Source organism: Chiloscyllium plagiosum, chromosome 18 (genome assembly GCF_004010195.1).
Source record: "Chiloscyllium plagiosum isolate BGI_BamShark_2017 chromosome 18, ASM401019v2, whole genome shotgun sequence".
Classification (NCBI taxonomy): Eukaryota; Metazoa; Chordata; class Chondrichthyes; order Orectolobiformes; family Hemiscylliidae; genus Chiloscyllium; species Chiloscyllium plagiosum.
In genome coordinates, this window is record NC_057727.1 from 7,080,095 (window position 1) to 7,108,073 (window position 27,979).

Consider the following 27,979-nt stretch of genomic DNA (forward strand, 5'->3'; position numbering starts at 1 on the left):
CTTTTATATCTTTCCCTTCTCACCCTAAGCCTATGAACTTTTGGAACTTCCTTCGGCCATTCATTCCATATACACACTACCCTCTGTTTGAAAAGGTTGCCCCTTAGATTTCTTTTACACAAGAAAATAAGAACCAGGAGCAGGAGTAGGCCGTCTGACCTTTCAAGTCTGCTCCGCCATTCAATAAGATCACGGCTGATCTTTTCATGGACTCAGCTCCACTTACCTACCCTCTTAATTCCTTTATTATTCAAAATAATAACTATCTTAGCTTTACTGAAGTAGCGTCAACTACGTCACTGGGCAAGGAATTCCATCGATTAACAACCCTCTGGGTGAAGAAGTTCCTTCTCAATTCAGTCCTAAATCTGCTTCCTCTAATCTTGAAGCTGTGCCCTCTTTTCCTAGTTTCACCTGCCAGTGGAAACATCCTCTCTACTTCTATCTTATCTATTCCCTTCATAATTTTGTATGTTTCTATAAGATCCCCCCTCATTCTTCTGAATTCCAATGAATATAATCCCAGTCTACTCAGTGGCTCCCCATAAGCCAACCCCCTCATCTCTAGAATTAACCTAGTGAACCTCCTCTGCACCCCTCCAGTGCCAGTACACCCTTTCCCCTCTCACCTTAAACCTATGCCCTCTAGGTTTGGACTCCACCACCCCAGAGAAAAATACCTCGGCTCTTCACCCTATCCATGCCCCTCATGACTTTATAAACCTCTACAACGTCACCCCTCAGCCCCCGCCACTCCAGGGAAAATAGCCAATACCACTCGACTTTAGTACCACCAAATGGCGAGACTGTTTACCGGAGTTCTTCACCACAGAGAGCTGTCAAGGCTGGGACATTAAGTATACTCAAGGCTGAGAGAGACAGATTTTGAATCAGTACGGAAATCAAGGGTTACGGGGAAACGTCAAGAAGGTGAACTTGAGGATTATCAGAGCTGCTATGATTTCTTTGAACAGTGGAGCAGTGTTGGTGGACCAAATTGCCTTCACCTCCTTTGGTTTATGCTTTTGACTGAATATGTTGATTCCCTTTACGCACCACAGACTTTTCTTCTACGATATCGTAACTGTTACATATTAAAATTGCAGAGTGCAACATAATCCTCTATTTCCAACTGAATAGAGAGCCCCTAATATCAGAGCCCATCTATGACAGTACTACAAATACAATCCATTGGTATTGAAGGCAGTAGCAGTTCGACGTGGAGATGACACTGTGTTTACTCCAATGTCTGAGACTTTGACAAAAAATATCTCAAACATTCACTGAGTTTATTCAGCATATAGCAGAATGACCTGTAAGTTCAGGCTAATGTGAGAATGGGAGAACAATGGTGTGTCTAACCACCAGACTGAGAAGAGAAAGACAAAAGAACTGCAGGTGCTGGAATCCAAAGTAGACCATCAGGAGGCTGGGGGAACACAGCAAGGCAGGCAGCATCAGGAGGCTGGGGCAACAAAGCAAGGCAGGCAGCATCAGGAGGGAGAGGAACACAGCAAGGCAGGCAGCATCAGGAGCTGGGGGAACACAGCAAGGCAGGCAGTATCTGGAGGGAGAGGAACACAGCAAGGCAGGCAGTATCAGGAGGCTGGGGGAACACAGCAAGGCAGGCAGCATCAGGAGGTGTAGAGGTCGACGTTTTGGGGCCTGAAGAGGGGTTACACTTGAAAACTCGACTTCTCCACCTCCACCAACACAGCCTGGCTTGCTGTGTTCCTCATCCTCCTGATGCTGCCTGCCTTGCTGTGTTCCTCATCCTCCTGATACTGCCTGCCTTGCTGTGTTCCTCATCCTCCTGATGCTCCTGCCTTGCTGTGTTCCTCATCCTCCTGATACTGCCTGCCTTGCTGTGTTCCTCATCCTCCTGATGCTGCCTGGCTTGCTGTGTTCCTCATCCTCCCGATACTGCCTGCCTTGCTGTGTTCCTCATTCTCCTGATGCTGCCTGGCTTGCTGTGTTCCTCCAGCCTCCTGCCTGTCTGTAGACTGGGAAGGGAAGGCAGTCCGACTGAGGTGAGGAGAGCGGAGACAGGGCTTCGGCAGAATCTGTGGAAGCAGAAACAAGAGTCCATGCTATGAGTCCTGTCTGACTCTTCTTCAGAACTGGAAGGTGTCGGAAAATGTTTCTTGTACGTACTTTTGAGGGATGCGGAGGAGGAGAGATGGGGCAGATGATGGGCAGGCTCAGTGCAAAAGATAAAAGGGTTCGTTAATGGTGGTGATTGAGAAAAGGAGATGTAGAATGGGTGTGAAAGGGAGAGAATCTCGACTGAAAACAACGTGATACAACATGGGCGCAAATTAAACTAACTAAGGACAAACAATACAGTGGTTAGCACTGCTGCCTCACAGCGCCAGAGACCCGGGTTCAATTCCTGCCTCAGGCAACTGACTGTGTGGAGTTTGCAAATTCTCCCCGGGTCTGTGTGGGTTTCCTCTGGGTGCTCCGGTTTCCTCCCACAGTCCAAAGATGTGCAGGTCAGGTGAATTGGCCAGTGTTAGATAAGGGGTAAATGTAGGGATATGGGTGGGTTACGCTTCAGGGGGTCGGTGTGGACTTGTTGGGCCGAAGGGCCTGTTTCCACACTGTACATAATCTAATCTAATACAAGAACAAAACAAGAAATTGCTGGAAAAGCTCAGCAGGTCTGGCAACATCTGTGAAGAGAAATCAGAGTTTACTGATTTCAGCTGAGTGGCCCTTCCTCAGAATGGACAAGGAACATAATTTGGTTCCGAAATTCAGGTCATCACTCTTCAATCAGGGTCAAGAGTTCAGGAAATGGGAGCTGGAAAGGTTGGGGGTGGAAGGATTGGAGTGGTTCTGTCCTTATACTCATTAGTTGCTGTGGGCTCCATGTTTGCAGCCACTCATCCTGTCCTCTCTGCCTCACTACAGTGACTCTACAATAACTGACTTCAGAAGAAGCAACAACAGTTTTCATCTCAGTCAGTTACCAGCTGTCCCCCCCTCAGGAATGGAAGAAGACCTGAACACCAATTCCCTTGTAGCATCGAGGGGCCACCAACCGCCTGAGCAGTTTCCAGCTTCATTGAGTCTTCAGGAATTTTAGCAACCTCCTTCGTTATCTTGGTAACAGGTCAGCTCATGACTTTGGGGACTGTCGTTGGAAATAGTCAGTGGTTTCTATTTTAGCTTGCTTTAAGCTTGGTGTTCATAAAATATTCCAATATTATCCACAGCACAGAGAGTATTACATAAGCTATGCACTTCCTTCCTGCCACGTGTTACCAAGGTCACTCCGAACGTGTTTTCTTTGCTCCAAGCCACAACAAGCGAGGGGAGAAAGTGAGGACTGTGGATGCTGGAGATCAGAGTCAAAAAGGGTGGTGATGGAAAAGCACAGCAAGCACATCAGGAATTCCTGATGGAGGGCTTATGCCTAAAACGTCGACTCTCCTGCTCCTCGGATGCTGGCTGACTGGCTGTGCTTTCCCACTGCGACACTCTTTGACCCACATCAAGGAAGATCTGTGTTTGTGACTTCTCCAAGAATGCCCCCTGATTTAAAGACAGAATAATCTCAGATGGAGCCAGTTGATGATTGTCCATCATTGCTGGGATTTAGAGGGAGACAATGATGTAGTGGCAATGGAAGCGGGCTAGTTATCCTAAAAGAAAAGGTGATTCAGATTCCACCATTGGGTCTTGATTAACAGCGTCTGGGACAGGTGGGGAAGTGAGTTGAGGTCAGAGTTAGATCACCCCTGCTTTTATCAATTGGTGGAGAAGATTCAAGGGGCTAGCCTCAGCTTGCATTCAATGACAGCATCTAGCGTGCAAAAGTAACTGGAAAGACTCATTAAAATTAACTGATATAACGTGGATTTTAAAACCAGACTCAGTAATGACCATGACAACCATCAGCGATTGTTGTACAATTCCATCTGGTTCACCAATGTTGCCTAGGGAAGGAAATCTGCTGCCCTTACCTGACCTGGCCTCCATGTGACTCCAGGCCCACAGCAACATGGCTGACTCTGATTTGGCCCAAAGCACACTTGGTTCAAGGGTAACGAGGGATGGGCAACAAAGACTGGTCCTTCCAATGGTGCCCATTCCCAAGAAATAACTTTTGAAAGCCTGTGGATGGCATTCCAATTTCAATGTGAGTTCCCGTGAGGTAGCCATCATTTCATTCAGAAATCCAACAAATCTTCACCATTATTTTTGACTGTAGATTTATCAAAATTAATCTTCAGTTCGACACTCACTTCTGACCCTCCCCACCCACTCAGTGCTGCTACACAGACGCAAAAACAAAAATTTGATTCATCAAACTACAAAACGACACTCAGTAATGTTGTATGAGCTCTGTTAGTCTGCAAAAGGGAGCAATTAGTAAGAAACAAAATGAACAAATCCCCCAAAAAGGTGATAAAGTCAAATGCAATGGAAAGGGGACAGCCTTGAGGAAGTCAGAGGGGGAAGCTTAAGGGAGAATGAAGCAAACTGAAGAAGAGGGAAACATTGCAGCATGATTGGGGCAGCACAGTGGCTCAGTGGTTAGCACAGCAGCCTCACAGCAGCAGGATCCCAGGTTTGATTCCAGCCTCAGGTGACTGCCTGTGTGGAGTTTGCACATTCTCCCTGTGTCTGCGTGGGTTTCCTCCGGGTTTTCTCCGGTTTCCTCCCACAATCCAAAGATGTGCAGGTCAGGTGAATGGCCATGCTAAATTGCCCATAGTGTTAGGTGCATTAGTCAGAGGGAAATGGGTCTGGATGGGTTACTCTTCGGAGGGTCAGTGTGGACTGGTTGGGCCGAAGGGCCTGTTTCCACATTGTAGAGAATCTAATCTAATGTTGTGAGGAATGAGTGGGTGCACCAATTGAAAAGTGAGGAGCAGTAGTAAACATAATTAAATTAAACTAAACGCTGCAGTTAATTTGCTGTCGTTTACCTTAAGCCCGAATTTTGATAGAGCGTCTTCGACATTCTGCAAAGAGGAACAAAGTGAGTTTATGATCCTTCAACAGGCAACCTGACAAAGGGGTGGGAACTGCTTGAAGATGAACACCTTGGGAATGGTGATAACTCCGAAGGAAGACGGCCTAGGAGGAGAGTGACAGATGGAGATCCCTTACCAACAGATTCTCCATACCTTCCCTAAATTTTTTAAATTCATCCATGGATCATGGGTGCTGCTGACCAGCCAGGGTTGATATTGCCCGTCCCTAGTTGCCCCTTGAGAAGGTGGGGGTGAGCTACCTTCTTGAACGGCTGCAGTCCACCTGCTGTGGGTTGACCCACAATATCATGAAGGAGGGAACTCCAGGATTTTGACCCAGCGACACTGATACATTTCCAAGTCAGGATGGTGGGTGGCATGGAAGGGAACTTGAAGGATTCCATGTATCTAGTGTCCTTGTCCATCTAGATGGAAGTGGTCGTGGGATTGGAAAGTGCTGTCTGAGGATCTTTAGTGAATTTCTACAGGCCATCTTGTAGATAGTACACACTGCTGCTACTGAGCATCGATGGTGGAGGGAGTAGATGCTTGTGGATGTGGTGCCAATCAGGCAGGCTGCTCTGTCCTGGATGGTGTCCTTGAGTGTTGTTGGGGCTGCACCCATCTAGGCAAGTGGGGGGTATTCCATCACACTCCTGATTTGTGCCTGTAAATGATGAACAGGCTTTGGGGAGTCAGGAGGTGAGTTACTCACTGCAGCTTTCCTAGCCTCTGACCCACTCTTGTGTTTTTGTGGTGAGTCCAGGTGAATTTCAGTAGTAACCCAAAGTTGTGGAAAGTGGGGAATTCAGTGATGGCAACTCCACTGAATATCAAGAGGCAGTGATATTGTCTCTAATTGGGGCTGGTCATTGCCTGGCATTTGTGTGGTGTGGACGTTACTTGCCACTTGTCAGCCCAAGACTGGATATTGTTCAGATCTTGCTGCATTTGAACATGGATTGCTTCAGTATCTGAAGAGTTGTGAATGTTGCTGGACATTGTGCAATCATTGGCGACATCCTCACTTCTGAGCTTATAGTGGAGGGAATGTCATTGATGAAGCAGCTGGAGATGGTTGGACCCAGGACAGTACCCTGAGAAACTCCTGCAGAGATGTCCTGGCCCTGAGATGGCTGACCTCCAACAACCACAACCATCTTCCTAGCAGAGGACAGTAGAGAGATTACCCCTTGATAACCACTATTCCAGTTTTGCCAGGGCTCCTTCATGCCACAGGGGTAGGAGAATCGACATTTTGGACAAAAGCCCTTCTTTGCCCGAAACGTCGATTCTCCTGCTCTTTGGATGCTGCTTGACCTGCTGTGATTTTCCAGCACCACACTCTTGACTCTAATCTCCAACATATGCAGCCCTCACTTTCACCTCCTTGATGCCACACTTGATCAAATGCGGCCTTGTTGGTCAAGGGCTGTCACTCTCTCCTTACCTCAGGAAATCAGAATAAAGTAATCCAGTCTGAGTCATTAGCCGTAACTAATAAATCTTAATACAATTAAATTAGCTTAGAATGAAGACTGCACAGCACATTAGCCACTCAGTTATTGATACTATCTCCATGGTTTGTACTGACAACAGGGATACAATCTTGTGGTGTTAGCTCCTTGTGGATGCAACCTACCATGGGGTTGGGTTTGGTTCTGTATAGACTGCACTCTCAGACTGGTCCGCACTGCAGAGACTGCACTGATAGGCTGGCCTGCACTGTAGAGACTGCACTGACAGGCTGGTCCACATTGTAGAGACTGCACTGATAGGCTGGCCTGCACTGTAGAGACTGCACTGACAGGCTGGTTCGCACTGTAGAGACTGCACTGATAGGCTGGTCCGCACTGTAAAGACTGCACTGATAGACTGGCCTGCACTGCAGAGACTGCACTGATAGGCTGGTCCGCACTGTAGAGACTGCACTGACAGGCTGGTTCGCACTGCAGAGACTGCACTGACAGGCTGGCCTGCGCTGTAGAGACTGCACTGACAGGCTGGTCTGCACTGATAGACTGGCCTGCGCTGTAGAGACTGCACTGACAGGCTGGTCAACACTGTAGAGACTGCACTGATAGGCTGGTCCGCACTGCAGGGACTGCATTGACAGACTGGTCCACACTGTAGAGACTGCACTGACAGGCTGGTCCGCACTGTAGAGACTGCACTGATAGGCTGGTCCGCACTGTAGAGGCTGCATTGACAGGCTGGTCCGCACTGTAGAGACTGCACTGATAGGCTGGTCCGCACTGTAGAGACTGCACTGACAGGCTGGTCCGCACTGCAGAGACTGCATTGATGGAGTGGTCCACACTGTAGAGACTCTGTTCACAGAGTAATCCTAACTCTGAATCAGCTGTATCTATGCTTCTGCCTGATCCAAGAGTGATTACTGTCTCTCTCTCAGGAGTTCAGACAAACTCTTCCTTCTAATCTGACACTGAGAACTCTGACCTTTGGATTCCAGCTGTCTCCTACTGTCGCCCCATTCTCAATCCCAATGGCATGTGACTGCTGATGTCAGAGTTACATCATTACACCATCAGCGCGTGTGTTCCCATTATCTGACACACAGTACTTGGGAGGACATGATCTTTCTTTGAGAACAAGGTCCATCTGCCATTGGATGTTGTCAAAGATTCCACAAAGTGGTACAGCTCGAAAACTGACACAGAATCTGAAGACCAAAAAGAGGCCATTCTGCCCATACCAATGTTGCGTGCCCCATGAGAGCATTCTCTCACTTCGGCTCATTGGCTTCTCCCATCTTGGTGTCAACTCTCCCTCAAGCTAAGCTGCCAATTGCTGTCTATCCACCCCCCCATCCGCACTGTCCCACACCTAACTCTGACACATAAGCCAGAGGATATGGTGTCACTGTATTTGTGTTTGCCTTTGAGTTGAGGGTTTGCATGGATTTGGAGCATCTACTGCTGTACTTAGTACAACCTATAACAATAACCAGTTGTTTTATCCAAACTCTCAAGAATGGCACTATCAAAGAATATCAAAAGAAGTATAACGATGATCTCGGGGTGTAGTGGACACACTGAGGTCTCACGGCGCAATAGGTCACGTCCCTGCCTCTGAGCCAAAAGTTCAAGGCTCGAAATCCCACTCCTGAACATGAAGTCCAAGGGACGTTTGTCCATAACGAGACCATAGTGTTCAGGGATATGTAGGTTAGGTGCATTAATCAGGGGTCAATATAGGATAATAGGGTATGGGTTCGGTTGGGTTACTCTTCGGAGGTTCGGTGTGGACGTGTTGGGCTGAATGGCTTGTTTCTACACTGTAGGGATTCTAATTCAAATTCTCAAAAAGGTTGTGGATCAACTTGCAAATCATTCCAGCGTGTACTATTGGCCGAGTAGTAGGAGTGAGAGAGATTCCTGGACACATGTCTGAGAGGGAGAAAATATTGGAGCGTCGACCATGCTTATCTGAGGGGCTCCAACATCCAACATAAAAATACACGTCGCTCCAGCAATCTGATTCCTGGATGAACATGGACGGCAGGGCCACCGTTGTGATCAGTCAGTGCTCTTCCTGTCTCTGCCTATATCACAGTAAACAAAGATTGAAACAACGTTTGAAGCATTCTGTACTTACAGCAGCTGTCCCTGGCTCCCCTTCCAAACCACGTTCACCCTGTCATAAAAACAAACAAAAAATGACTGGGAAATTCTTCACAAAGTTTCAATACGTTTCTTCAGATTAATAACAATCACACACAACTGCAATCTAGATTTTTTTTTTCCCGTGCCAGGATTACTGAGGTGTATTTGTTGTGATAATATGGGAAATTTGGTAGCCAAATTGTGAACAGCAGGACCCCACTAACAGCAATGGGAGCATGATCATGTGATCCACATTTTATGATTTTTTTTGTGACGGATAAATATTGGCTGTGATATCGATTTAGTGGTCATGGGATATTTTAACCTCCAACTGATGGTAAACATCTGAACACATGAAAAGGAGCAGGACCAGGACCAGGCCATTTGGCCTCTCAAGCCTGTTCTGCTATCTAATAAGAACCTGCCAGGGTCCCAGGTTCGATTCCAGCCTCGGGCGACTGTCTGTGTGGAGTTTGCACATTCTCCCCGTGTCTGCGTGGGTTTCCTCCAGGTGCTCCAGTTTCCTCCCACAGTCCAAAGATGTGTAGGCCAGGTGGGTTGACCATGCTAAATTGCCCACAGTGTTCGGTGCATCATTCAGAGGGAAATGGGTCTGGGTGGGTTACTCTTCGGAGGGTCGGTGTGGACTTGTTGGGCCGAAGGGGCTGTTTCCACACTGCAGGGAATCTAATTCCCATTTAGAACTCTCCACCCCTCCGAATACCCTTCGATTTTCTGCCTCACTAAAACCTATCAACCTCTATCTTAAAAAATATGAACCTACTTCCACCCCACCTCCCACCAACGTCTAAAGCAGGGAGTTCCAAAGTCATACCACAGTCTGAGAGAAAATGTTCCTCTTATCTCTGCCCTTTTAAACATTCGCCTCATCTCACCCGAAAACTGGCACTTATGCCAGTGCAGCGTTTCGACAAGGTGGTGGTAATGTTGATGGAGTAGAAATCCAGAACCCCAGCCTCTCGCTTTGAGGATGAGGCCTCGTATTTCACCATGGCACATGGGGAAATTTGAATCCAATTTTTAAAAAGCTGGAATAAAAACCCAACCCAATGGCAGTCACTGATGAGTGTCATTTATTAAAAAAAAATCCCATCTGGTTTACAGAGGTCTTTTAGGGAAGGAAATCAGCTGTCCTAACCTGGTCTGACCTGTATGTGACTCCAGTCATTAAATGTGGTCGATTCTTAACTGCCCTCTGTCAATTAGGGATGGGCAATAAATACTGGGCCTAGCCAGCAATACCCAAACCCATGTATACAATTTAAAAACTCCTCAGTTCTGTTGGGTTGGATTACACACACATTTCACTGAACTGGGACTAGGCTCAAAGCCAAGAGAGCTCCCATATCCATAAACATCTGTAAAAAGGTAATGGTCATGAAAGGGTTACGGGCCACAATGAAGCCCCACTCAGTCCGATATCAATACTTTATGACCAGTCTGTTCGGACACGTTATGACACACTTTGGGACTAGAACCCAGCCCTCCTAGCTCAGAGGTATGGACACCATCACAGCCCTCCCAGTTTGATATACAACGCAACCATTAGGTGGGGATAAGAGCTTTTGAAATCAGTTAGGCCCTAGTACGGTCTCCTGACAGAGGCAGACATATCTTACCTACATCTTGTCAGTAATGTTCATTTATTCTTGCATGGGATGTGGGTATCGCTGGCAATGTTGCCACTTGCTGCTTGTTCCTAAATGCCCTTGAACTGAGTGGCTTTCTGGGCCATTTCAGAGGGCAGTTACGAGTCAACCACTTTGCCGTGGGTCTGGAGTCACGTGTAGGCCAGACCAGGTAAGGCTGGCAGTTTCCTTCCCTTCAGGTTATTAAGGGGCTTTACAACAATTGGCAATGGTTTTGTCATTAGTCTAGCGAATATTTAACGTGCCTGAGCAATTTGTGTGTATTTAGTTATGTATTAAACCTCATCTTGTTATTGAAGCTAAGAGCATCTTCTACTGAGATTGCTGAGGTCTGTTCTCTCCCACAGAACAGGCACAAGAAGGATGATTGGTGGCAGTAATCTACCCAACCACAAACCAACAGTGAATGGTTCCCAAGCATCACATCATATTATAACATACAGCACCCTTTAATGCTTCTGAAATTATGGTTACACTACATCCAAAATAAGGTCCTGTCTTCCCACTTTGCAAATGTAGATGGCCAAACTCACCCAACATTTAATGCACACACATATGCTCCATTAGAGAGCTTTAGCTACTTACCTTCTGACCTTTGGTACCCATGTCTCCCTTCTCTCCCTGCAAATACAAGAGACATATTTGAGTAAGACAATCAAATGAACACAGGAACAGGAGGAGGCTATTCAGCCCTTCAAGCCTATTCTGCCATTCAATGAAATCGTGGCTGATCTGTGGTCTACCTCCATATTCCTGCCTTTGGCTCATACTCCTTAATTCCTTTGCTTATCAAAAATGTATCGATCTCAGATTTAAAATTAGCAACTGATCGAGCATCAACTTCCATTGAGGAAGAGAGTGCTGAACCTCTCCCACCCTTTGTGTATTGAAGTGCTTCCTAACATCTCTCCTGAGCAGTATGGCCCTAATTCTCAGTCCATGCCCCTACTTCTAGAATCCCCAACCAGTTTTTATTTATTTCAGACATTACTTACTTACTTACAGTGTGGAAACACATCCTTCGGCCCAACAAGTCCACACCGACTCTCCGAAGAGTAACCCAGCCAGACCCATTCCCCTACATTTACCCCTTCACCTAACACTACAGGGCAATTTAGCATGGCCAATTCACCTAACCTGCACATTTTTGGACTGTGGGAGGAAACCAGGAAAATGTGCAAACTCCACACAGACAGTTGCCTGAGACAGGAATTGAACCTGGGTCTCTGGCGCTGTGAGGCGACAGTGCTAACCACTGTGCCACCGTGCCGCCCAATAATGAAACTTCCATGCTGTGTCATTGCCAACCCGCCCAATTCTTTCCTGTTAATATCCTAAAGACTTGGATCAGATCACCCCTTGATCTTCTAAATCTTAGAGAAAACTGGACTAATTTGTATAATCGCTCCTCATAACTTAACCCCTAAAGTCCAGGTTCAATCTTATAAACCTATACTGTACTCCCTCCAAGGCTAATCTACCCTTCTTAAGGTGTGCTGCCCTGATCTGCTCACAGTACTCTAAGTGGGGTCTAACCAAGGTCTTGGATGACTGCAGTCGAGAGTGTGGTGCTGGAAAAGCACAGCAGGAGAGTCGACTTTCTGGGTAAAAGCCCTTCATCATTCCTGATGAAGGGCTTATGCCCAAAACATTGATTCTCCTACTCCTTGGATGCTGCCTGACCTGCTGTGCTTTTCCAGCACCACACTCTAGAACATAGAACAATACAGCTCAAAACAGGCCCTTTGGCCCTCGATGTTGTGCCGACCTGTGCGCTAATCTAAGCACATCGCCCTACACTATCCCATCATCATTCATATGCTTATCCGAGGACTGTTTAAATGACCCTAATGTGGCTGAGTTGACTACATTGGCTGAGTTGACTACATTAGCAGGTAGGGCATTCCTCGCCCTTACCACTCTCTGAGTAAAGAACCTGCCTCTGACATCTGTCTTAAATCTATCACCCCTCAATGTGCAGCTATGCCCCCTCATGCAAGCTGACGTCATCATCCTAGGAAAAAGACTTTCACTGTCTACCCTATCTAATCCTCTGATCATCTTGTATGTCACTATCAAATCCCCCCTTAGCCCTCTTCTTTCCAAGGAGAACAGACCCAAGTCTCTCAGCCTTTCCTCATAAGACCCTCCCTCCAGACCAGGCAACATCCTGGTAAATCTCCTCTGCACCTTTTCCAATGCTTCCACATCCTTCCTGTAATGGGGCAACCAGAACTGTACACAATATTCCAAGTGTGGCCACACTTGGGTCGTATATAGTTACAGCATGATATTGCAGCTCCAGAACTCAATCCATCTACGAATGTAACCTAACACACCGTATGCCTTCTTAACAGCACTATCAACCTGGGTGGCAACTTCCAGGGATTTATGTACATGGACTCCAAGATCCTCTGCACATTGTCTCGACTCTAATCTCCAGCATCTGCAGTCCTCACTTTTGCCTCTTGGATGACTGCAGCATGCCTTCAGCATCCTGTCCTCTGGTTCTCGATATAAACGCCAGCAGTCCGTTAGCCTTCTTGATTAATTTCTGAGCCTGCTCATGGCATTTTAAAGATACACACACCTGAACCCCCAAGTCTCTTTAAACATCCACTGTATTTAACCTCATGCCATCTAGAAAGTACCCTGATCTATCCTTTTTTGGTCCAAAGTGGATAACCGTACACTTGCTTACATTCAAATCCATCCACTACAGCTTTGGCTGTTCGCCTAAACTATCAATATCCTCTTGTGATTTTATGCTCTCATCACCCTGTCTACAATGCTGCATAATTTTGTGTTGCCAGCAAATTTGGATATTTGATCTTTTACCCAAGTTGTTCATGAATAATTGATTCCCCAACACAGATCCCTGCGGGACACCACTGACAATTTGAGTACTTACGCATTATTCCAACTCTCTATTTCCTGCCAGTCAACCTAGTTCCTGTCCATGTCAGGGGCAGAAGGTGGCTATTTGGCCCTTCAAGTTTGCTATTCAATTCGACGTGATCACTGCTCTTCCTCTATCTCAACATCATGTTCCCACTTCTCTCCATGCCCCCTGACAGCATTGCTGTCTGAGACATTGCCAATCTTTTTTCTTGAATACAAACTCAGTGACCTAGCCTCCAGAGCCTTCTGTGGTCATGAATTCCACAGGCTGACCATCCTCTGAGTGAAGAAATGTTTCCTCACTTCAGTCCTACTTTGTATCCTGAGACCATGACCCTTTAGTTCTGGACCCCTCAAACCACGGGGAAATAATTCTCTCTCCATCTAGTCTGTCTAGCCATAGATACCTCAATCAGATCCCCTCTCATTCTGTTAAACTCTTGTGAATACTGGCCCAGTCAAACCAATCACCCCTCTGAGGACAGTCCTGTCACCCCTGGTATTACCTGAGTGAATCTCCAATGCATTTCTTCATTGGCAAGTATACTCTCTCTTCGGTAGGTGGCCCAGTGGTTAGCATTGCTGCTTCACAGCGCCAGGAACCAGGGTTCAATTCCACCATTGGGTGACTGTATGGAATTTGCATATTCTTCCCGTGTCTGTGTGGATTTCCTCCGGGTGCTCCGGTTTCCTCCCACAATCCAAAGATGTGCAGGTTAGGTGAACTGGCCATGCTAAATTGCCCATAGTGTTCAGGGATGTGTAGATTAGGTGCATTGGTCAGGAATAAATATAGGGTAGGGGAATGTGAATGGGTGGGTTACATTTTGGAGGGTCAGTGTGGACTTATTGGGCCGAAGGGCCTATTTCTACACTGTAGGGATTCTACATAAAATAAAACTGTTCCCAAACAAATACACCAGCTATAGTCTCACCAAGGCCCTATGTAACTGCGATGAAGGGCTTATGCCCAATACATTGATTCCCCTGCTCCTCGGATGCTGCCTGACCTGCTGTGCTTTTCCAGCACCACACTCTCGACTCTGATCTCCAGCATCTGCTGTCCTCACTTTCTCCTATGGTAAGACATCCCAACTTCTGGTTTCAAATCCTCCTGCAATGAAGGCCAATATGCCATTTGTCTTCCTGATTCCTTGCTGCTCTTGGCTGTTTGCTTTCACTGACTGGTGTACAAGGACACCCAGATCCCTTTGTGCATCTACTTTCCCAGTATGTCACCATTTAAACAATACTCTTGATCTCTCGCACTGAAGTGTATAACTTCACATTTACTCAAGCTGTAGGGCATCTGCCATACACTCAACCTGAACCCTCCCAGCATCCTCCTCACCACTCACTCTCCCACTTAGTTACATCCAGGCTCATTGGTAGGACGAGAATGTAAAGAATTTACCCGTTGCCCTGAGGCTCCTGGGATACCTGGTACTCCCTGTGGAAAACAAACAAAACGATGCATTTAAAAACAACATTACTGAAGTCTCAATCACGTTCTGAAATTCCCACTCACGATTATGAGGAGCTGAGACACTCCAGCTTTACAAATGAAGGAAGGGAAGTGAAGGTTTTGCTAACTCATCCTTTTCCTCATTAATGTGTTCCTTGAACAGATATCAAACCTGATGCAAAGGTCTCAGACAAAGTGGCACTCTCTCACCTCTACCTACATAACAGATCATGCACTCACTCAGATCATGGTCTGAGGATCAAACCCCACAGGCTCCTGTCAGTGTTCAGACATCACAACCTGCTGCTGATTATGATGTTTTCAAAAACATTAAAACACTTCCTTAGAAGATTCAAATCTCCCCATTTATCTAACACAAGTAAACCCTCTCAGGTTGATTTGACAGCAATTGAAAACATTTCTATAGCATCTTTCACGACTGCAAATGTCCCAGGATGCCCTACATCCAATAAAGTACTTTTTTGGGAAGTGCAACTGTTGTTGTAATGTAGGAAACAGTGCAGCCAATTCACACACATCAAGTTCCCACGAACAGTATTGTGATAGCATCCAGGGAACCTGATGTTGCGATGCTGATTAAAGCATCCAGGGAACCTGATTTTGCGATGCTGATTAAAGGATAAATATTGGTCAGGACACCAGGGATAACTTCATCCCTCTTCCTCAAAATTGTTTCATGGGATCATTTTGCATCCAAACGTGAGGGCAATTGGGGCCTTGGTTGAACATCTAATTGAAAAAAAAATAGCATTTCCACGAGTCATAGAGGACCGAAAACATCAACTTTGTTCCTCTCTCTGCAAATTCCACCCAATCTTCTGAGTTTCTCCAGCAATTATCTCTAATAGATCATAGCTAACCAACACTGATTTTTGAGCTTAAGTGGAATCTAAATCTACTCGCCTTTGTCTCAGGGATAAGTGTGCTACTAACTGAACCACTGCAGACATGGACTAACACCTCAATTTGGGATCTGGCAGGGACTCTAATCTGCATGGAATTCACCATGAAGATCACACGAAACATCGTGAACTGAATTCACTTTAGTGCTGCAGCTTCAATAGTGAGTACAGGTTTTCAAGTTAACCGTAATTATTTCCATTACGTTTCTTTTTCATTCATTTACAGATGACAGTGTCACTGGCTAGGCCAACATTTGCAGCCCCTCCCTAATTGCCCAGAGGGCACCTCATAGTTAACCAACACTGGTTGTGGGTCTGGAATCACATGCGGACCAGAATACATAAGGATGGCAAATTTCCATCCACAAGGACGTTAATGACCCAGATGGGTTTTGTCCACAAAGAGTTGACAACAAATTCACAGTTATCATTCAACTCTTAGCTTTCAGACTCTGCCTCACTGGGATTTGAACCTAGGCCCCTAGATTTAATAGTCTTGTTCCTTCTCCTGTTCCCTAGCTACTATTCCCTGTCCATCATGCACCACATCTCAAAGCAACACAAAGTCATGTGGAAGCACCATCACAGCAGACTTTCCCACTTCATGATGAACAAGTACAAATACAATTTCACACATGGGTGCAGAGTAATAGTGGTACGAGATGTTAGTTCCTTTGGTCCTCTGCATGGAGGTTCCCTTGCACAGTGCGACCTACATTGAGCTGGTGTCAGCCGTCAGGAAACCAATAGTTTGCTCATTATTTTGATCTGGAATATGATCTGCAGAGAATTGCATGGGTCTGGAAACACACTAAACGTTCACTTCACCATCGTCTTGTTGAATATATATTACACGCTAGGGACAGGCAATGAAATGCTGACCAGTCAGCGATGCCTACATCTCTCAAATTAATAAAATAAATAAAAATTCCTCAACCTATGAGCTGCAGAAAACACTCCCTCAAATCCTGGATGTGGTTTCAACTATTAGAAACATTACACTGATTTGTTCTTGAATGATTTGGAGACACCGGAGTTGGACTAGGGTGTACAAAGTTAAAAATCACACAACATCAGGTTATAGTCCAACAGCGTTTGGAGTGCTGCTCCTTCATCAGATGGTTGTGCGGTGCTCCAAAAGCTAGTGCTTCAAAATAAACCTGTTGGACTATAACCTGGTGTGTTGTGTTTTTTAACTTTGTTCTTGAATGTTAGTGGAGCTGGATCAGTGACAGTATATCATGGCTTTGTACTGACTATGAATATTGTAAGGCATGCTCTGACTTGGCTGTTCATGAAGCCTTACAGAACACTGCAGTGTTGTAAAGCTATGCCAGACAGTGAAAGATAATGTGCTGTTCCAGGTCAAAGCAATTCTGCTCAACACTGGATCAAATTATAAGACAGCATAATGTCGCACAGTAGAGTCCTTACTGCAAAGCATCTTTTTCTAGAATGTTCTGAGTTATGTTGTGTAATGCAATATGGACAAAATGCAACATAGAACTCCCCCTATTCCACTCAAGAAGATGCTTAACCATGTTTACTTATTTGATTTAAATGGAGGTCACATTTTTGCCTCAAATTTCTTCATCTAATTGGAGCTGGCGTCTACTGCCCCTTCTTGAATTGACATTTGATTGTGCTTTAAAGTAACCATTATCTTGCCATCTTACCGGAGTTCCTGAAGGCCCTTGCGGTCCTGCTATTGGGGAGGATGAGTCAAGCCCTTTGAAAAATATGACCTGCAAATTTACGACAAATAAGTGAAGTGAGGGGGTTTGCATGTTTCTGAAACACAAATAAGTGCATGTTCACCATTCAGCTTTCTCTTCCTCTTTGTAACAGCACTTTGCCTTTAAGAGAGATGTGTTCTGTGCTGTTTCTCTTACAGAGAGATGTTACCTCAGTGCTGTCTTCTTTAGATATAGTTGGAATCACAAGTAGGCAGGCTCAGGATACACACAGACCCAGGAAGGCTTTTAGTTTTGTTTTCAGTTAGTGACAAGGTTTCTGCTAACTGTTGGAGCTATGTCCCCAGCAGCTAGAGTGAAATCTCAGACAATCTCTTCAAAATCAAACAGGGGCAGATTGTTGCATTTCCAGAGAAAGACAGCGCATGTGAATTGTAATTGTTTTGCTGAATTACATTTTTACCAAAGGGTATGTTTGCTGCCTTTATTGGAACAGATGATGATTAGTGGTTAAATAATACACAATTTCAACAAAATTAAAGTTACGCCAATTCCTTTTTATGTATTTTAACTGTGTTGTAAGATTAAAGTGTGTTTTGATTAAAACCACATGGTGGACCAATTAAATTGCCTTTAAATAAGTATAAAAGTGAGCATCTAGGCTGTGTCCTTACAATACGTTAAAGGTGAGAAGGGTCTGGTCTGGTCCATAACTCTAACCCTATCAGGGTACAGGTGCAATAGGAAGTATAGAAAGGGGGGGGCAAGAGATGAGGGTGAGTGATGTTTTTCATAAGAGATAAGGACTGAGGGAGGGTATTCCTGGGAGTGTGTCCAATGTAGTTATCTGGGTGGAACTGAGAAATGAGAAAGGGATGAGGACCTTATTGGGATTGTACTTTAGGCCACCCAGTACTCAGCTGGAAATTGAGAAGCAAATTTGTAAAAAGATCTCAGGTAAGAATATGTGAGAGTTTTAATGGTAGTGGCTTTTAACTTTCCAAATATAGACTGGGACCGCCAAAGTGTTAAGGGCTTGGATGGAGAGGAATTTCTGGAGTGTGTACAAGAAAATCTTCTTATTCAGTATGTTATTGAACCTACTAGAGAAGGAGCAAAACTTGATATTCTCTTGGGAAATAAGGCAGGGCAAGTGACTGAAGTGTCAGTGGGACAGGAAATGATCACAATCCTATTAGTTTTAAAATTGTGATGGAAAAACATAGACCTGATCTAAAAGTTAGAGTTCTAAATTGGAGGAAGGCCAATTTTGATGGTATTAGGCAAGAACTTTCAAAAGCTGATTGGGAGAGGCTATTTGCAGGTAAAGGAATGGTTGAAAAGTGGGCGGGCTTTCCAAAATGAGATAATGAGAGTCTTGAGGCAGTATGTTCCTGTTAGTGTGAAGGGCAAGGCCAGTAGGTGTAGGGAATGCTGGATGATGAAAGAAATTGAGGCATTGGTCAAGAAAAAGGAGGCAAAACGCAGGTGTGGACAGCTGGGATCGAGTGAAACCCTTGAGGAGTATGAGGGCAGTGGGAATATACTCAAGAGGGAAATCAGGAGGGCAAAGGGGACATGAGGCAGCTTTGGAAAACAGGGATTCCACAAACACATTAAGGGCAAAAGGGTAACTAGGGAGAGTACAGGGCCCCCTTAAAAATCAACGAGGCTACCTATGTGTGGAACTGCAGGAGTTGGGTGAGATCCTAAACGAGTATTTCACATCAGTGTTTACTGTGGAGAAGGGTACGGAAGCTGGAGAACTTGGGGAAATAAATAATGATACCTTGAAAAGTGTCCATATTACAGAAGAGGTGGTACTGGATGTCTGAAAACACAAAGGTGGTTAAATCCCCAGGACCTGTTCATGTGTATCCCAGAACTCTGTGGGAAGCTAGGGAAGTGATTGCTGGGGTCCTTGCTGAGATATTTGTATCACTGATAGCCCCAGGTGAAGTTCCAGAAAACTGAGGGTCGTTAAGGTGGTGCTATTATTTAAGGTGGTAAGGAATAGCAAGGGAACTGTCGACTGGTGAGCCTGACGTCAGTGGTGGGCAAGTTGTTGGAGGGGATTCTGAGGGGCAGGATTTACGTGTATTTGGAAAGGCAAAGACTGAATGGGGATAGTCAGCATGGCTTTGTGCGTGGGAAATCATGTCTCATGAACTTGATTGAGTTTTCTGAAGACGTGACAAAGAAGGTTGATGAGGGCAGAGCGGTGGATGTTGTCTACATGGACTGCAGCAAGACATTCTACAAGGTTCCACATGACAGGCTGGTTAGCAAGTTTAGATAACATGGAATCTAGGGAGAGCTAACCATTTGGATATAAATTTGGCTTGAAGGTAGGACACAGAGGGTGGTGGTGGAGAGTTGCTTTTCGGACTGGAGGCCTGTGACTGACAGTGCGTTGCAAGTTTCGGTGCTGAGTTCTCTGTTTTTTGTCATTTATATAAATGATTTGGATATGAATATGATATGGATATGAGATACGTTTAGTAAGTTTGCAGATGAGACCAAACTTGGTGGTGTAGCGGACAATGAGGAAGATTATTTCAACAAACAACAGGACCTTGATCAGAATAATCAAGGAGTTGCAGATGAATTTAATTTAGAAAAAACGTGAGGTGCTGCATTTGGAAAGACCAATCAGGGCAGGATTTAAAGTCAGGGTCCTAGAAAGTGTTGCTGAACAAGGAAACCGAGGGGTGCAAGTTCATAATTCCTGTAAGGTGGGGTCACAGACAGACAGGGTGGTGAAGAAGGGTTTGGTATGCTTGCCCTTATTGGTCAATGTATTGAGTATAGGAGTTGGGAGGTCATGTTGCAGCTGTACAGGACATTGGTTAGGCCACTTTTGGAATACTGCGTGCAATTCTGGCCTCCCTCCTATAGGAAAGATGTCAAATTTGAAAGGGAGCAGGAAAGATTTACAAGTATGTTGCCGGTATTGGAGGATTTGAGCTACAGGGAAGGGCTGAATAGACTGCTGGAGCGTCAGAGGCTGAAGGGTTGACTTTATAGAGGTTTATAAAATCATGAGGAGCATGGACAGGGTAAATAGACAAGATCTTTTCCCCCAGTTAGGGGAGTCCAAAACTAGAGGGCATAGGTTGAAGGTGAGATGGGAAGAAAAAAAAAGGGACCTAAGGGGTAACTTTTTAAAGCAGAGGATGGTGAGGTATGGAATGAGCTGCCAAAGGAAGTGGTGGAGGCTGGTACAATTACAACATTTAAAAGGCATCTGGATGGATATATGAATAGGAAGGGTTTGGAAGAATTTGGCCAAATACTAGCAAATGGGATTAGACTAATTTAAGATATCTGCTTGGCATGGATGAGTTGGACCAAAGGGTTTGTTTCTGTGCTGTATCCGTGTGGAGTATCACATACCTGCCCAGGAGGTCCTGGAAGTCCGATCACACCTGGAAGCCCAGGTGGGCCAATGAGTCCTGGCAGCCCAGGGTCTCCACGCACACCTTTAGCACCATCATAACCCTAGATGGATTATCACATAAACAATGAGGAGAAAGTGAGGACTGCAGATGCTGGAGATCAGAGCTGAAAAATGTGTTGCTGGAAAAGCGCAGCAGGTCAGGCAGCATCCAAGGAGCAGGAGAATTGCTTATGCCCGAAACATCGATTCTCCTGCTCCTTGGATGCTGCCTGACCTGCTGTGCTTTTCCAGCAACACATTTTTCAGCACATAAACAATGAGTCAGGATCAGGAAATTATGGCCAGGTCAGGTAAATAGACAAAAACCCGGTAGATGGCAAATAATGTGGGAAAATGTGAGGTGATGCACATTGGCAGGAAGAAAGGAAGGGTAGACAGGCAGGAGGTTGGAAGAACACAGCAAGCAGGCCGCATCAGGAGGTGGAGAAGTCAATGTTTTGGGTATAACCCTTCTTCAAGAAGAATAGAAAAGGTGAATATTATTTAAATGGGGAAAGACTGCAGAAAGCTGTAGAACAGAGGGATTTGAGGGTCCTACTGTTGTGAGACAGAGTATGAATAATAAAAAGCTCATATTTCATGTTCAGCCAGTAATAGGGAAAGGAAATTTAATGTTGTCCTTCATTTAAAAGGAAATGGAGTATAAAAAAGGAAAGTCTTGCTCTAACTATATAAGGCACTGATCAGGTCACAGCTGGAAGACTGAACAGTTTTGACCATAAGACCATAAGACATAGGAGCGGAAGTAAGGCCATTTGACCCATCGGGTCCACTCCGCCATTCAATCATGGCTGATGGGCTCTTCAACTCCACTTACCCGCCTTCTCCCCGTTTTGGGTCCTTATCTAAGCTAAGATATAATGGCATTGGAGGCAATCCAGAGATTGCTCATTCGGTTGATGTCACGTATGGAGGGACTGTGTAATGAGAAGATGTTTAGTCTGGAGCCCTTGGAGTTTCGGAGAATTTATTGAAACATATAGGATTGTTGGGAGATTTAACAGCAATGGAAATGGAAGAGGAATCGGGGTATAATTTACCACCTGCACTGACTTTTCTGTCACGGCATGGTGGCTCAGTAGTTAGCACTGCTGCTTCACAGCACCAGGGACCCCAGTTCAGTTCTACCCTCGGATGACTGTATGTGTGGAGTTTGCTTCCCCTTGTTGGGGGGGGAGGGGTGAGTCTTGGTCCCGAGTACACAATATCACAATAACCTCTGAAAGAGTGTTATGATACACCTCCAGGGCCAGTGGGACTTAAATTTCGCCCGTCTGAACTAGAGGTATAGATGCCACCATTTTGTAGCAAGGCCCTATTCCTTCCATGCTGCATCACGGTATAGAGGTGAGTGCAACATTGTTACTTCAAAGAGGGCAAGTACGTTAGGTCTGGTAACTATAAGTGAAAGCTAGTGATCTAATTCATTCAGAACATTTATTCAGGAAAAAAAATCTCTTGACTCAAGGGAGATAAATGGCTGGATCATCAATGATTGTGGTTGTTCACAGATAATATAAATATCACAATCATATAGGATCCTTACACCATTGAAACAGGCCATTTGGCCCAACAAGTCCACACTGGCTCTCCAAAAAGAGTATCCCACCCAAACTCACCACCAACTACCCTATCCTCTGCATTTCCATGGCTAATCCACCTAACCTATACATCCTTGAACACTCTGAGCAAATTCTCATGGTCAATCTACCTAACCTGCACAACTTTGGACTGTGAGAAGAAACCAGAGCACCCAGAGGAAACCCCTGCAGACATGGGAAGAACGTGCAAACTCCACACATACAGTCATCCGAGGGTAGAACTGAACTGGGGTCCCTGGTGCTGTGAAGCAGCAGTGCTAACTACTGAGCCACCATGCCGTGACAGAAGAGTCAGTGCAGGTGGTAAATTATACCCTGATTCCTCTTCCATTGCCACCAACTCCTCAATGATTTAGTGGCATGGAAGAAGTTAAATTCTTGTTACATGTGGCATAATATCGTGGGTACATTCTGGGCTGCCTTTGAGTTTTATAGGAGAAACAATGACATTTTTAAATGGTTAACATTGACAATAAGCCAAGTAACCCAAGCTATTGGCTCATGCTGGACGAAGCAATGACAAATACGTACATCTCTTGCAGGGTTTCCTGGATCACCTTTCTCACCCTAAAAACATAAATTGAACACAACAGGTTATTAATAAATAAATAAACGGCAACTCCGCAGCGGCTAGGTAACTTACCTTCGCTGAGCACAGCCTAAGTTCTATCTCCTACAATGGCAGCAGGAATTTCATTACCCACACTCCAACTAACCGCCATTATAAGAAGCCACCACAGATGATTTCAGCTGTCCTTGCACTGTTCCAGTGTTTTTTAAATCAGTGTTAGACTAAACCTTACTCACATCCCGAGATAAATACTGCACTAAGTTGGGCAACAATTATTTCCCACCATTTATGAGAATTGGTATCAATATGGTCAAAATTGGAGATTCCACTTTCTTTTCCTCCTCACCTTTTTTTTATTTTTATTGGATTAAGGAATGATGATTGTTCCTGGCCCATCCAGAATTTATTGTCCGTCCCTAATTACCCCCAGGAATCTGGGGGTGGGGAGACGCTGCAATCAATTTCTATTCATTCACGGGATGCGAATGTTGCTGGCTGGGCCAGCATTTATTGCTCAACCCTAATTGGCCCAGAGGGTAGTTAGGAATCTATCCACATTGCTGTGGGTCTGGAGTCACATGGAGCCAGACCAGGTCAGGATGGCAGTTTCCTTCCCAAAAAGATGTCAGTGAACCAGATGGCTTTTTTGACGATGGTTTCATAGACTCTGAACTGCAGGTTTTTTAAAACATTGAACTCAAATTCCACCATCTACCATGGCTGCATTCAAACCCAGATCCCGAGACCATTACCTGAATTAAGAGTCTAATGATAATACCACCTGGCACTGCCTCCCCTGAGTTGATACATTTTGGAATCACAGATATGCTGACATGACAGTTACGAAAGCACAACAATGTCCCTACTTCCTCATGAGGCTAAGGAAATGCAGCACATCCACAAAGACTCCACAATGAACATAACTAGGCAATATACCATAAAGTGTTTCACTCTGAAGAGGGTGCAGGTAGTGACCTGGGTGCATATGTGCATAAGTCATTAAAGGTAACAGGTTGAGAGCAGTTAAGCAAGTAATCCATGTTTTATTCATAGGAGCGTAGACTACAAGAGCAACAAGGTAATGTTGAACTTGTATAGACTCAGCTGGAGTACTGCATACAGTTCTGAATCACAGAATCCCTACGGTGTGGAAATAGGCCATTTGTCCCAACGAGTCCACACCTACCCTCCGAAGAGTAAGCCATCCAGACCCATTCCTCTACCCTATTACTCCATGTTTGCCCCTGACTAATGCACCGAACCTACACATCCCTGAACACCATGGGGGAATTGAGCATGGCCAATCCACCTAACCTGCACATCTTTGGACTGTGGGAAGAAACTGGAGCACCTGGAGGAACCCGGATCCATGGCGCTCTGAGGCAGCAGTGAGCCACCATGCCACCCAATGCATTTTAGAAAGGATGCAAATCTACTGGAGCAAGTGCAGAAGTGGCTTATGAGAATGGTTCCAGGGATTAGGAATTCCAATTCTGAAGACAGATTGAAGAAGTTGGAACAGTTTTCCTTGGAGACAAGGAGGCTGAGAGGAGATGTGATTGATGTTTTCAAAATCATTAGCGGGCTGGACAGTGTAAATAAGGTGAAGCTGTTCCCAGTCATGAAGGGAGTGAGAATGAGAAGGCACAGAGTAAAAGCAATTAATGGAGGAAGCAAAAGTGATATGATGAGAAACTTTTAACGCAGTGAAGGGTTATGTTCTGGAATGCACTACCTGACAGTGTGGCTGAAGAAGGTTCAAACGAGGCACTGAAAAAGGGGATTAGATGGTTGTTGGTGAAGGAAGGGTGTGCAGGGCTAAAGAGAGAAGGCAGGGAATGGAACAATGTGAGATGCTCATTTGAAGAGGAGGAGCCACCACAATGGGCTGAATGGCCTTTTTCAGTGCTGTAACAATTTCTCATTTGATTTGATGTGATTTATTATTGTCATGTGTGCCTAGGTACAGTGAAAAAATTTGCTTTGCGTGCAGTGCAGACAGATCATATCATACAAAGTGCATTAGGGTAATAAAACAGAGCAAGGAATGCAATGTTGCAGCTGCAGAGAAGGTGCACACAGAGCGAGATCAACAGTAACATTTAAAATTTCACAGCTTCATTCAGAAGTCTGGTAACAGCAGGGAAGAAGTTGTTCTTGAATCGACTTGTATGTGCATACAAACTTTTATATCTTCCGCCCAATGGCAGAGAATATACCCAGGGTGGGAGGGGTTTTTGATGATGTTGGTTGCATTGCCGAGGCACTGGGAAGTGTAGATGGAGTCATTGGATGCAAGGCTGGTTTGTGAGATGGACTGACCTGTGTTCACGATTCTCTGTAGATTCCTGTGCTCCTGAGAAGAGCAATTGCCAAACCAAGCTGTGAGGCACCCAGAGAGGATGCTTTCTACGGTGCATGGGGAAAAAATGGTAAGAGTCCCTGTGGACATGCTGAATTTCCTTAGGCTCCTGAGGAAGGAGGGACGTTGTTGTGCTTTCTTGACTGTAGCGCTGACATTCCTGTGATTCCAAACTGAGAGAGTACTGGGCCGGAGGAGCTCTAGGTAGACTTGAATTCTTTAACAATTTCAGAAGCTCCTTATCACGCCTGTCTGGTTCAGCAACAACCCAGTGGGTCTCACTGCTTCAAGCTCCACCATCATTCCAGGAATTATTGCCACAGACAAGCTCCCCCTCCCCACACCGCGTCAGGGTGTGACTCAGTGCAGGGGGGCACAAATAAAAGATGTGAAATGTTTGGGAAGGGGGCAGAGGGATTTTGGGAAGGGAGTGAAGGAATGTTTGGGAAAGGCTAAAAGGGATTTTGGGAGGGGGAGAGAGATTTTGGGAAGGAGGGAACACGGATTTTGGGAAGGGGAGAGAGGTTTTGGGAAGGGGGTGAAACGCGATTTTGGGAAGGGGGAAGAGGGATTTTGGGAAATGAGTGAGGAATTTTCTGAGGGGGGAGTGCTCGGGTAGAAGGCCCATATCTGGAATGTCTGCCCTTGGTTCGAAATAGAGTCAACCAATTCCTCGTCCCGCCTACCTTTTTTCCATCCTCTCCTGAAATCCCGTTCTCTCCCTAGGGAAAAGCAGAAAGATTAACACAGAAATGTAGAAAGTATGTGGGCCATTCGACCCTGCGAGCCTGCACTACCCACTCTGCACGACCATGTCTGATTGTGCAAGTCAGTATCGTACTTCTGCTTTCTCTCCATACGAGCAACAGCAGGAGGAAGTGAAGTCGGATCTGGCTGGGCCTCATGTTGGGGTCTGTAATCCATTCTATACCTTTGTGCTCCCAAAATGACAAAACAGAAAAGTGGGAGAAAGAATCACAAGGAGGAGGTTTCTGTCAGGCTTCAGGACATCCCAAAGCACTTTATAGCCAACCATGTTCTTCTGCCGTGTTGCTGTTATTGTAACCTAGGGCAGCCAACTAGCGCACAGGAAGATCCCACAGAGATGTGAGAATGATGAGTTGTTGGTAAAATGGGTTGAGCAATAAACATTGGCTCAAGAGCACTTGGGAAATGCACGCATTCTCTTTTATTAAGAAAAAACAGTGCTACTGGATCTTTATTTCCACTTGAAACGATGTGTTTATTTTTATTGGTTCCTGTCACTGGCTGGGTCAGAATCTCATGGAGGGCAGTAGAGAGCCACAGAATCCCTGCAGTGTGGAAGCAGGTCATTTGGCCCATCCACATCGACCGTCCGTACAGCATCCCACCCAGACCCACCCCCTACTCTATCCCTGTAACCCTGCATTTCCCATGGCTAACCCACCTAACCTGCATATCCCTGGACACTACAGGACAAGTTAATACAGCCAATTTACCTGCAGCATCAGGGGTAACCTGATAGAGGTTTATAAAATCATGAGGGTCATGGATAGGATTAAAAGATCAGATCTTTTCCTTGAGGTGGTGAAGTCCAGAACTAGAGGGCATAGGTTCAGGGTGAGAGGGCAAAGATTTAAAAGGGACCTAAGGGGCAACTTTTTCACACAGAGGGTGGTACGTATATGGAAAGAGCTGCCAGAGGAAGTGGTGGAGGCTGGTACAATTACAGCATTTAAAAGGCGTCTGGATGGTTACATAAAAGAAAGGGTTTAGAGGCTAATGGGCCAAGTGCTGGCAAATATGACTGGATTAGTTCAGGATATCTGGTCGGCATGGACAAGTTGGACCAAAGGGTCTGTTTCCGTGCTGTGCATCGCTATGAATCTATGATCTGCACATCTTTGGACTGTGGGAGGGAACCAGAGCACTGGGAGGAAACCCACGCAGACACAAGGAGAACATGCAAAATCTACAGTCATCCAAGGCGAGAACAGAATCCAGGTTCCTGGCTCTGTGAGGAAGCAGTGTTAACCACTGTGCCACCCTATTTGGGAGAATTGCTCAGGCTCTGCTCTCCTTGTGATAGCCTGGCCTGAGACAGGTAAGCTAAGGCCTGGGAGTGGTGGAGGCCTCAGTTTCTTCCTGAGGGAGTTGGATTTGGAAAATCCTGTTGGGTGACGTGAAAAGAGAGGCCTGGCTGAAATTTTTTTTGGCAGAGGTACAATGTGACAAATGGCCTGCAGTTTTTTTTAAACTCATCCAAGGCTGTGGGTGTCAAAGTGGGCCCGCTGTTGTCGCCCATCCCTCACTACCCTTGAGAAGCTGGTGATGAGCCACCATCTTGAACTGCATACAGTTCTGGACACAGAACTGGCTCAAAGGCAGAAGACAGAGGGTGATGGTGGAGGGTTGTTTTTCAGACTGGAGGCCTGTGACCAGTGGAGTGCCACAAGGATCGGTGCTGGGTCCTCTACATTTTGTCATTTACATAAATGATTTGGATACGAGCATAAGAGGTACAGTTAATAAGTTTGCAGATGACACCAAAATTGGAGGTGTAGTGGACAGCGAAGAGGGTTACCTCAGATTACAACAGGATCTGGACCAGATGGGCCAATGGGCTGAGAAGTGACAGATGGAGTTTAATTCAGATAAATGCGAGGTGCTGCAAATCTTAGCAGGTCATACACACTTAATGTTAAGGTCCTAAGGAGTGTTACTGAACAAAGAGAC

General features: G+C 45.5%; 1 protein-coding gene across 1 annotated transcript in view; it reads right to left on the reverse strand.

Annotated features, from left to right (window-relative positions):
- Positions 1–27,979, reverse strand: part of LOC122559237 (collagen alpha-1(VII) chain-like) — a 262,907-nt gene that overhangs the window by 92,093 nt on the left and 142,835 nt on the right. The window contains exons 55-62 of the mRNA XM_043708618.1: positions 25,948–25,983; positions 22,860–22,895; positions 20,664–20,768; positions 17,250–17,318; positions 14,600–14,635; positions 10,870–10,905; positions 8,607–8,645; positions 4,941–4,976 (exon numbers count right to left, since the gene is read on the reverse strand). Coding sequence (XP_043564553.1) covers positions 4,941–4,976; positions 8,607–8,645; positions 10,870–10,905; positions 14,600–14,635; positions 17,250–17,318; positions 20,664–20,768; positions 22,860–22,895; positions 25,948–25,983 — 393 coding nt within the window. The remainder of the gene's footprint in view (positions 1–4,940; positions 4,977–8,606; positions 8,646–10,869; positions 10,906–14,599; positions 14,636–17,249; positions 17,319–20,663; positions 20,769–22,859; positions 22,896–25,947; positions 25,984–27,979) is intronic.